At 59.1% G+C, this 11,250-nt stretch overlaps 1 protein-coding gene across 1 annotated transcript; it reads left to right on the top strand.

Moving 5' to 3' along the window:
* Positions 1-809: 809 nt before the first annotated feature.
* Positions 810-8,834, top strand: CYTH2 (cytohesin 2). Its single transcript, XM_037139465.2, has 12 exons — positions 810-1,022; positions 1,777-1,924; positions 2,013-2,079; positions 3,123-3,241; positions 4,330-4,410; positions 4,914-5,026; positions 5,133-5,281; positions 5,747-5,858; positions 7,939-8,015; positions 8,158-8,229; positions 8,327-8,481; positions 8,569-8,834. Exons 1-12 carry the CDS (start codon positions 1,004-1,006, stop codon positions 8,654-8,656), a joined length of 1,200 nt encoding a protein of 399 aa, XP_036995360.1. The 5' UTR covers positions 810-1,003; the 3' UTR covers positions 8,657-8,834.
* The last annotated feature ends 2,416 nt before the right edge of the window (positions 8,835-11,250 follow it).

Consider the following 11,250-nt stretch of genomic DNA (forward strand, 5'->3'; position numbering starts at 1 on the left):
GGACTCTGAGAAGGTGGAAGGGTGCTGGGGAAAGGGGAGTTGTCTTGGGGAGAGGATGTTAAAATAAGGGGAGGAGTTCTAGGGGAGAGGGAGGACCTTGAGGTACCGAGCTCCAGAAAGGCTGGAGCCTTGAGCTTTCACTGTAATTAGCCTGCTCCTACTGTCCTATTCTCCTTTGACAGGTGCCAAATTGCGTAACATTTCAAAGAAAGAATGTCTTTGTTCCACCACTTCTTAACTTAGAAGAGGCTGGGGTAGATAGGATGATGGGAGGGGGTAAGAAAAGGGTCTGCAGATCGGAGAAGCCAAGAAGCCGGAGAAAGGAGGCCGGCCGAAGCAAAGTAAGCCAAAGCTGCTCCCGGTTGCCCGGCAACCGCTGCGGTCAAAAAGCAGCTTGATCGCTAGGAGGTGTGGCTCACGGGAACAACTCCCAGCTGTGGCCCTGCCCTCTGGCAACAAGTACCGACCCCCAACAACGTATAACTAGCAGCAGGGCTTGTTTGAACTAGTATCCAAGTGTCCATAGGCCTGGCACAGGCGCAAGCCTCTACGCTCCAGCGTAGCCCCACCTCCGTGCAATTCCTTTCAGAGGCTTATCTTAGACGCGCAAGCCAGCCAAGTGGACTTCTTTTGTTTCGGAGGCGGTGCCCAGCTCCCAGTCCGCACTCCGATTGGTCCCATAGACCGTCTTCCTCCGGCCGGACCCCGCTACGTCTGCTCCTTGGGCGCTTATTGGCCCTGGAGAACTGTCTTTTGACGCCGAGGGCGGAGCAAACGAAAGGGTCCGCAGTGGATTGGACGGTGTCAAAACGAGGGGCGGTGCCTACTGGCGGGGCGGTTGGGAGGCGTAGGGAGAGTCTTTTCAGCGCTGAGGACTGGCGCTGAGGAGGCGGCGGTGGCTCCTGGGGCGTTTGAGCGGGCTCACCCGAGCCCGCGGGCCAACGCGGATCCAGGCCCGACCGGCGGGACCGCCCCGGACTCCCCGCGGGCCTTCCTCGCCGCCATGGAGGACGGTGTCTATGGTAGGTCGGTGAGGGGTGGGGCCGGCTAGATGCGGATGGAGCCCTTCGTGCCGAACATTCTACTGCGAACGTTTCTCTTGGCGCGTGTCACACGGAGCTGTTCGGGCCCTGTCGTCGCTGCCTCGCTTTTGTGGGGCACGGGATGGGCTTCCGGCGGGGCCCGAGAGCGGGGCGTTCCAGGCCATTGTTTGGGCCGATCCTGTTTCCGGTGGCGGCGGGAGGGGGCGGGATGGAGCTGTGGAGTCGAGGAGGCCGGGCGGAACCATTCCCCATGGAGGGGTCGGACGAACCCAGTGCCTGCTGGGAGCAGGGAGGGGGGATTCTGGGGGCGGTGGGGTGAGGGAGAAATCTGGGGGTTACAAAGATCACACTAAGGCCGTGGCCTTTGCTGCCCCGCCCCCTTCCCCAACTCTTCACGAGCTGTCGTCAGCTTCCCCTGCCATAGTTACTTCTCATGGACTCAGGCGTCCTGATACCCAGGCCTCCAGCTACATCACCAGGAATAGAAGCAGAAAACTGGGCCTCAGCCCCCTTTCCAAGTAATGAACCAAGAGTTGAGGCTTCCAGCCCATTGTTCCGCTGACCTAGAGTTCAGGCCCCTAGTCCCTTTTCCTAGCAGTGATAGGAGGCCCAACCCTCACCTTCATCCTCCCCCTGAACCTAGGAGTCATGCCCTCCCAGCACTATAATTCCCCAGATTACAGAAAAATAGGCTCCCGGTCCCCAGAACTGATCTCCAACCCCTGCCCCCCAGAGCCCCCAGACCTGACCCCAGAGGAGCGGATGGAGCTGGAGAACATCCGGCGGCGGAAGCAGGAGCTGCTGGTGGAGATCCAGCGCCTGCGCGAGGAGCTCAGTGAAGCGATGAGCGAGGTGGAGGGTCTGGAGGCCAATGAGGGCAGGTGAGGGCTGTGATGGGGAACCTGGGGGTCACTGAGCCAGGGCCGCCCAGGCATTGACACCCCCATCTCCTTTCTCTCTGTCCTGCAGTAAGACCTTGCAGCGGAACCGGAAGATGGCAATGGGCAGGAAGAAGTTCAACATGGACCCCAAGAAGGTGCTTGGGGCCACAGGGCTGGGGTCAGCCTGGCAGACCTCCCCATGGGGCTTCTGGCACCTCTAGGTTCCAGAAGCATGATTGCAAAAGGCCTGCTTTAGGTGGACAGACTCGGTCCTAATCCCAGAATTAGATAGTGTCTGTCTGTTCTCTGAATATTGACCAAGGTCTCCAGCCTCCTGATCTTTGCCTGTGCCATGCCCTCTGCCTGGGAAATCCTCTTTCCCCTTTTTGTTTATATTTCTGGACCTGCTGGGTGCCACCTAGCGTTTCAGGAGGAATTCCTGTCTGGTAGAGAATGTTTACAGTGACATGTGCAGAGGAGGGTTGACCACTGCCATCACAGGAGGGACAACAGCTGCAGACACCCAGCGGAGGGAGCCTGGTGGAGTCAGGGAGGCTTCAGGTCCGCTTGAACCGCAGGTCCCTGAGGAGGGGATGTTCAGGTCCGCTTTGAAGGAAGAGTCAGTGTTCACCAGGTGGAGGAAAGATTCGTTCCTTCCGTCATTTATTCTATGCCTATCTCCTCAGGCCTCCCTTGGGCCTGCCCCTCTGCTGGGCAGCACTAGGGATCTGAACAAGGATTGGACTCTGCTAGGCCCTCAGAGAGCCCCCAGGCATATTTGCCATGATCCAGAGGGAGATGGAGCTGTCATGGAGATCCTTGTGGCTTCAGGAAAGCCAGAGAAGGCTGGAGTCTGGCCTGGGGCTGGGCCCTGGCAGTACTTCATGGATTGCTGTTTACTAAGTTTCTCGATTTATTCTTCCTGCCCCAAGCAATGTAGTTTGTTCATTCATTCAGCAAACATCCCCTGAGCTCCTGCTCTGGGTGCTGGAATTAGCCAGGCAAAGGCAGAGGGAACTGTAGGTGCAAAGGCCACGAGGTAAGCAGGATGGCATTTAAAGACCTGGGAGAAGCCTGTAGATGACACGTGGCCCAGCTCTGGTGGCATAGGGGCAGATTGGCTGCTGAGGTTTCTGGGCAGGTGGTGGGAATCGAGGTCTGGGCACCTTGGTGCTGAGACCCAGTCCCTGCCCACCAGGGGATCCAGTTCTTGGTGGAGAATGAACTTCTGCAGAACACACCCGAGGAGATCGCGCGCTTCCTGTACAAGGGCGAGGGCCTGAACAAGACAGCCATCGGGGACTACCTGGGGGAGAGGTGAGGTCTGCGCAGCCCTTCTGCGAGCCCCCACCCCCACCCCCACCCTGCAGTGGGTCCTGCCCTCACTGCCAGCCCCTCCCCTGAGGAGAGGCCCTGGTAGACTAGCCTTCCGACTGGGCTGTGACAGGGTGGACTGACCCATAGTCTGGGGAACCCGGGGACTATCTGTGAGCATCTTGCAAGGTGAGGACTATCCACGGACATCTGGGAAGTGAGGGGACATCCACTCCCGACTAGGAACAGCAGAGGAAATCTGTGTCATGGGAATGTGAGAACCACGTGTAGACACCTGGTGCGCGTGGGAACTGTGTGGACAGCTAGGTAGTGCGGGGGTTGCTGGGGGCCCCGTGGAGATCTGGGTGCGTGTGGGGACCTTCTACACATCTAGGGTGCATGAGACTGGACGTGAGGATTGTAGGGGACTGTGCAGGTGTTGGAGAGGTGGGGACTGTCCAGACACCTGAGGTGCATGGGACCTTCTGTGAAGTCTGGAAAACTTGGGGGGCCACCTGTGAGTGCCTGGGGTGTGTGGAGACCGTCTGAACATCTGAGGTGCACGGGACCATCTGTGCATGGCTGGGGTGCTTAGGGATTGTGTGGACAGCTAGGGTGTGTGGAACTTTCTGGACATCTGAGTGTGTGGGGACGGTTGATGTCTGGGAATCCTTTGTGAGTATCTGGGGTTTGTGGGGGGCCCTCTGGAGGTCCCTGAGGATCGTCTGTGGACATCCGGAATGTGTGGAGACTGTCTTTGGACATCTGGTATTTGGGGGATCATCTTGTAGGCATCTGGGGTGTGTGGGCCATCTGTGGACATCTGAGGGACCTGGGGATTATCTGAGAGAGGTGGCAGTAGGCAGATCACACGTTTGCTGCATCTCTCCCAGCGGTGCAAAAAGCCAGCCAAACCAGGATTCTTGCCACAGATGGGCCCCCCAGGAGCGTGTTCTGAGTATCCATGCCCTGGTGCCAGGCCCGCAACAAGGTGGGGCCCAGGCCTGCTACAGAGGCCACTGGGGTGCAGAAGTGGTGACACAGCCTCCCCAAGCTCCTTTTTGTGCATGACTTTGTCCCTGTCGTCCCAGGGAAGAGCTGAACCTGGCTGTGCTCCATGCCTTTGTGGATCTGCATGAGTTCACCGACCTCAATCTGGTGCAGGCCCTCAGGTGAGAGGGGCTGGGTTGGAGGGGCAGGAATGGACTTGTCAGGCCTTTCTTTATAAGTGGTGATGCCTACTCAGAACAAAAAACAGAAACAAATATTAGGGAATCAGTTGCCTCATGTAACACAAAAGCCCATGGTAAAGCTTCTTCAGGTATAGCTGTATCCAGGTGCTCAAATGGTGTCAGAAGGTCAGCTTTCTCTGTCTCTTGGTTGTGTTGACCACTGTGTTGACATTGCCCTCTGGAGGCCCTCCTCCCAGATGATATCAAGCCTCCGGCAACATCTAGGCCTGTTTAGCAACCTTAGCAGAAAGAGTACTTTTCTTAAATGCACTGAAAGTCCCATAATGAGTGCTCATTGGTCAAACTTGATCACGTGTCTATACTTGAAATGCCTGCTGGGGCTGCAAGGTTTGGTGCTTGCATTGACCAGTTCCTAACATGGGCTGAGTGTGGGAAGGGGCTCTGCCTATCCCAGCAGCCACACCGGCCCCTCTCAAACCTAGGCAATTTCTGTGGAGCTTCCGCCTCCCTGGAGAGGCCCAAAAGATTGACCGGATGATGGAAGCCTTCGCCCAGCGATACTGCCTGTGCAACCCCGGGGTTTTCCAGTCCACAGGTGGGGGCCCGGATGCTGGGGGCTCAGGGAGGAGGCACTGGGGGCCCGGGGGCAGGAGGCAGGGGTGCCCGTGTGCCCATGTCGTCACCGCCTGACTGTGCCGCAGACACCTGCTACGTGCTGTCCTTTGCTGTGATCATGCTGAACACCAGTCTGCACAATCCCAACGTCCGGGACAAGCCAGGCCTGGAGCGCTTCGTGGCCATGAACCGGGGCATCAACGAGGGCGGGGACCTGCCCGAGGAGCTGCTCAGGGTCAGACCCCTCTCCTGCGCACACCGCACCACAGCCCGGTCCTCCTCCCACCACAGCCCTGCCCCACGGGTCTGCAGGTGCCCGGCTGTCCACCTGGGATCCCCGCCTTCCCACGGACACTGTGTCTCCTTTTTCTGTCCGGCTGCCTTCTTGTGTCTCTGTCTTTCTGAGTCTTGGTCCATCTCTTCCTCCCCCTCTCTGTTTTTGTCTCTAAAAACGTAGCAGCCTCTTGCAGCTGTGTCCGTCTTCTCTCCATCCTTTCTGTCCTTTCTCTCCTCCTGGGGGCTCCCTCCACTCCTCTGCCTTCCACTTCCCTTCCCTTCCCAGCCTCGTCCTCTCTTCCTCTCCCTCCCTCTCACTCCACGGGCTGTTCCACCCGTGGCCTTAGCACCTCCCCACCACCAAGTAGCCCCGGCAGGGCCCCCCCCAGGCCATACAGTTACTGACCAGGCCCTCGACCCCCAGAACCTCTACGACAGCATCCGAAACGAGCCCTTCAAGATCCCGGAGGACGATGGGAATGATCTGACTCACACCTTCTTCAACCCGGACCGGGAGGGCTGGCTCCTTAAGCTGGGTACGTCCCCTCCTGACCCCGCTGGCTGCCTCTGCAGGGGGGATTTATTGGGCCTGGGCTCTGGACTCAGCTTCCACACATACCTGCTGTGTGACCTTAGGCAAGTGATTCGACCTCTCTGGACCCGTTTCCACATTTGACCAGCAAGGCTGAAAAGATCCGGTCTGTGCACCGGGCCCAGGCCCAGAGCCTGGCATAGAGGGGCTCCACAGACATTTGTGGGTGAGGAGAAGGGGCTCAGGAGTGCCGACTGCACGCCAGGCTCTCTGCTTAGGAGTAGGGTCCCTGGCCGGGAGGGGCAGGGCAGGGTGGTACCAGCAAACTCAGTCAGCAGGGGTCATGCAAAGAGCCTCGTTCTGAGGACAGGAGTGGTCTCGGACCTGCCTGCACAGGGAGGCACCCGGGCCCCTCTAACCCCGAGGGCCAGGCTGTGAAGCCGGGCGCCGGGACTGGAGAGCTGTCAGTCAGGATGAAAGCTCCCCAGGTGTCCGATGCAGAGCCAGGGCTGATCATGTCCACTGGCACAGAGCCACGCCTGGTATGGAGGTGCCACGGGAGTGTTCGCTGTGGCTTTTTAATAGAGAAGCCACAAATGGCCGCTCTGGGAGACAGGCTGGCGGGGAATTACAGCCCAGTAAGGGCGGCCAGAACAGCGGGGGCGGGGCCCGGTGTGGGGGCGGGGCCCGGTGTGGGGGCGGGGCCCGGTGTGGGGCCAGGCCAGAGCCTCGCTCCTCGGGGTTTCTGTCTCTGTCCCCGAGAGGGGTTGTCCTCTGAAGCCAGGCGTCCTCCTCCAGCACCCGGAGCAGGGACCCTCCCTGGGCACGGAGAAATGCAGATCCCGTCTCCCAGCCAGCGTGCTGGGCGGAGGGGCTCCTGGGGGGGCCGTAGGCTCCGCCAGGCCCTGGTGCCGGGCAGTGAGGGTGTGCTGAGGCGGGAGGGACGGCAAGGTCAACAGAATGGGTTCCCCTCCCAGCCTCCCCGTCTGCAGAATCCTTCCCGTTGCCCAGATGAGGAGGTCGAGGCTCGCTCACCATCCTGCAGCTGGAGGGCAGAGGTGGCCTTGGACCCAGATCTCTGACCCGAGCACTGCTCTTTGCTTTGTGGCCATGGTGGGGGAGGGGAGGTGCGAAAAAGGTGCTGCTTAAAACACTGATATGGGAAGGGGAGTCGGGTGGTGGCTGTTTTCCCAACGACAGTTAACAGGTGGCTAACAGAAGCGGTATTACCGTTACCGTTCAATCCTGCATCACCAGGGACACAGAAGCAGGAAGGGGGCCTAAGGGGGCAAGAGGCTGTCCTGAGGTCACACAGCCAGCTTGTGCGGGAGCTGACACGAGTCCCCGAGCCCACCTTGGCCCAAGGACGGGTTTTGACTTCTCCCTTGTGGGGGTGACCCCCCGGGGAGAGCCATGCCCACTGCAGCAGCGGAGGGCCCTCTGGGCCCAGGACCTGTCTGGGGGCGGGCTGGAGTGGGCTTCGATGGAAGAGGCGCTCCTGGTCGTTCCGCTGGGGCTCAGCCTTCCACTTCCCTGGGAGGGAGAGGGCCTGGTCCACCCTCCCGCGTGTGGATGTAACTGGTTTTCTTCCCTCTCTCCCCCTCCCGCCTTCCCTCTCTGCCTGTCTCTCTCCGCTGTCGCTGTCTCTCCCTCCTACCCCTGCGCATACCTCCCCTCGCCCGTCTATTTCTGTCGCCTGCGGCTCTTGGGGGCACCCCATTCTTCTGCCTTCCCTTCTCGCCTGGTCCTGCCTGCTTTCTTGCTGTCTGCCCCAGGAGGTAGGTACACGGCTGTCCTAGCTCCCCACCACTACGAGGGGAGGGGGCTGGGGGCTCAGACTCCCGGGCCATGGGCTGACAGGCTTAGAAAGCGTAAAGCCCCACGAGGGGGGTGGACCGCTGGGGGTCGACCTGTTCCTGGGGCCCAAACGCGCCTGCCCCTGCTTGTCTGTCTCTTCCCACGCATTGCTTTGTCCTAGGCCCCGCCCTCCCGCACCTCCTCTGCCTCTCACTCCCCTCCGCGCCCTGCCAGAGGCCCTGTCCCCAGTGTTGAGCCCGGGCCCCCTCCCACCCCTTCCCTTTCAGGGGGCCGGGTGAAGACGTGGAAGCGGCGCTGGTTCATCCTGACGGACAACTGCCTCTACTATTTTGAGTACACGACGGTGAGTGAGCATGGAGCCGGAGCCGCGCTGCACGCTGGGTCCTGGGGGCCAGGCGGGGGGGAGGGGGCTGGCCTGGGGTGGAGGGAGTGTGAGCTGGGGGGGAGACCGGCAGGTCTGAGTCCTGCCCGCCCTGCCCTTTCAGGACAAGGAGCCCCGAGGAATCATCCCCCTGGAGAACCTGAGCATCCGGGAGGTGGACGACCCCCGGAAACCGGTAAGACCCTCCCGTACCCCTTCCTGCTGCAGTAGGGCTCTGCTGACTCTTCAGGCCGGTTCTTACCCCCCACGCCTCCTGTTTGGTGTCTCCCCAGAACTGCTTCGAGCTTTATATCCCCAACAACAAGGGGCAGCTCATCAAAGCCTGCAAAACGGAGGCGGACGGCCGCGTGGTGGAGGGGAACCACATGGTGTACCGCATCTCGGCCCCCACGCAGGAGGAGAAGGACGAGTGGATCAAATCCATCCAGTGAGCCTGGGCTCCGGGGACCTTGGGGAGGGGCGGGTCCGGGAGGCTAAATCCTTGGGCTCACCCGGGGTCCCTCGCATTCTGCAGGGCCGCAGTGAGCGTGGACCCCTTCTATGAGATGCTGGCAGCCAGGAAGAAGCGCATTTCTGTCAAGAAGAAGCAGGAGCAGCCCTGACCCCTCGTCCCCAACTCTGTTATTTATTACTGAGCCTCCCCGCCCGGGTGGCCGGCCCCCTGGGACGTGGCGCTACGGATCCTGGTTCCCTCTTTGGAAAATGCACCACCTCTAGTTCCTCTCATTATTTGTAATTAACGCGCTGTTGGTAATCTTATTAATTATTGAACCACTCACAGCCTGCTGACCCCCTCATTTCTTGGGATTGATGAGCTGATGTGTTTGGGGGAGGCAGCTGGTCAGCCCCACCCATGACTGACCATGACCAGGGCCAGGAGTGCTGGGCTCTGCTGAGGGTTGTGTCAGTCCGTGAGGGAGGTGCGCTGTCCCAGTGGGTAGCCCCACGGGGACCCCTTCAGGGCAGCCCAGTTCTGGTGTTGCCCCACGCCTGCAAGGATGGGGCAATGGGAGGCGGTGAGTGTGGTCAGAGTTAGAGCTGCGCTGGAACACAGGGGTTCCCAGATGAGGTCTCGCCTGCACTGCAAGATTCATCCCCCTAGCCCGGCCGATGTCGATGCCGGCCCCTGCCTCCGCCCTCATGGGGCTTGTGGCCTTTGATTGGTGGCCAATAATAGTTGATGGGGTTGTAAGCTGGGCTAGTGCTTGTGGGGAAGCCAGAGAGCTGGAGGGGCTACGAAGGGAAGGATGAATCTGGAGAAAAAGGAGGAGGCCCCATATTGGGTGCAGCAGGTGGGAGGCCTTGCTCTTGGGATCTCCCTGGGGCTGTGCAAAGGGCTGCTGGAGGCAGGAGTGGATGGGTCCAAGAGGGCTGGAAAGCCCCCGATCATTCTCCTTGAGAGCACGTTTTACACCAGGAATATCACTTTGAGAGCCTGCTTTTCCATAACGTCCCATTTGCCAAGAATCACAGCCTCCAAAGTGTAAGAACTTCCTTCCGATGTGGCCCTGAGCCTCAGGTCTGGGCCTGTCTGCTTGGGGCATGCGCAGTGCCCCACGGGGCAAAGAGAGATGGGTTGGCAAATAGGGAGACCCCCCATGGCATTCTATGCCCGAATCTGCAGCTGCGGAGACGAGGAACCGCAGCTTTGGCAGGCCCGGGACTCAAACCCAGCCAGAATTGAAGCTCCGCCCCCCGGGCTTGCTTGAGTGCAGTTCCTCCCGCACACTGCGTCCTCCAGAAGTTGGATCCTTAACTGTTGAGTACTTGCGGTGGGGTGGGGAGCATCTGGGATCTGGGGCCTTGGTCCTGGCCCGTCTGTGGTCAGGCATCTGTCCCAGTGCAGGGCTCCAGAGTGCAGTAACACTGACACTCTCCTAGGTGGCGCGCCTCTCTCCTGTGAGACCGGGACTACAATTCCCGGCAAGCTGTGCAGTGCTGGCTGTCCTAAGGACAGGAAAGCCGTTCTCAAGGTCTCCTGGGAGTTGTAGTTTCTCAGGACAATGCTGTCAGATTTACCGTATTCTGGTCCCCAATTCTTGTGTAGGTTGGGAAAAGAGGCCCTGACAGCTTCAACCCCCAGGGGCTGATGGGAATTGAAGTTTCCAACTCCTCCCAAAGGTTGCACGGAAATGGAGTCATCAACCCAAGAAAGTTCTGGTAAATAAGATCCTTGAGCACTATCTCACCCTATCCTGCGCCCCTCAGTGGAATGAATCCATAGGTACTGAGTGCCTGCTAGAGCCTCCACTGCCAGGAGGCTCAGTGGAGATGCCCTGGAAGACCATTCAGGGCAAAAGGAACAGAATGTGCAGAGGTGGGAAAAGGCATACTGTGTTGGGTTAACTGACAGCAGACCGGTGTGCCTATGTGGTGGCAATGGTGGGGGAGGGTGACAGAAAAGGAAGGGGACGGATGGGCCTGATCATTCGGGCGAGGACTTTGAAGTATTCTCAGCTGATGGAAGCCAGCCAAGGGCATAGAGCAGCAGAGTCTACATTTGGGTGGAGGTTGTAGGAGAAGCCCCGGGGCTGCTGCAGGAGAATCATTTGGAAATGAGCCAGACTGATAGCAGGCAGGTGAGTTAGGAAACTGTGGAGTCATCCAGGTGTGAGAGGGTGTGGCTGCAGAGGGGGCAAAAAGTGGCACCGTGGGAGTCACCTTGGAAGAGGGGCCGGGCAGACATGTTGAGGGCTGGGTCAACTCTGGGAATCTGGCTGGAGTGTCTGGTGATGGCAGTGCGTTTACTGAGATGATCAAACAGGGGATTTTTTTTTGGTGGGGATGGGGAATGAATGTTCTGTTTGAGCCAAATGAAGCTGGATTGTTTAGTGGAACACACTCAAGCTAGACTTTAGTCATCTCAAAATTGTCCTTTACACCCCCCTGCCCCCACCCCAATTCATTTCTCCAAGGACTAAGAATTCTAGCTTCTAGCTCCCTCTTCTTCCAGGACCCCAAACTCCCAACCCCCTTGTTACAGGTGTCCCTCCAGATTCCCTAGATTAAAGTCCTATCCCCCAGGACCTCAGAATGCAGCCATATTTGAAAACAGAATCACTGCGGATAAAATTAGTGAAGATGAGGTCATCGATGTAGGCCCTACGCCAATGCGACTGATGTCTGTGTACAAAGGGAAACTGGATGCAGAAACCCTGCACGGGGAGGATGTATAAAAATACAGGCAGAGATTGTG

The sequence above is a fragment of the Artibeus jamaicensis genome, unplaced genomic scaffold (genome assembly GCF_021234435.1).
Source record: "Artibeus jamaicensis isolate MK-2021 breed Jamaican fruit bat unplaced genomic scaffold, CSHL_Jam_final scaffold_804, whole genome shotgun sequence".
Taxonomy (NCBI): Eukaryota; Metazoa; Chordata; class Mammalia; order Chiroptera; family Phyllostomidae; genus Artibeus; species Artibeus jamaicensis.

What these genes read in the sequence shown, in the direction of transcription:
- CYTH2 (XM_037139465.2), top strand. An exon ending in GGGCTGGCTCCTTAAGCTGG is followed by an intron (nt 5,859 to 7,938) that starts GTACGTCCCCTC and finishes CTTCCCTTTCAG; the next exon opens with GGGGCCGGGTGAAGACGTGG. An exon ending in ACTATTTTGAGTACACGACG is followed by an intron (nt 8,016 to 8,157) that starts GTGAGTGAGCAT and finishes CTGCCCTTTCAG; the next exon opens with GACAAGGAGCCCCGAGGAAT.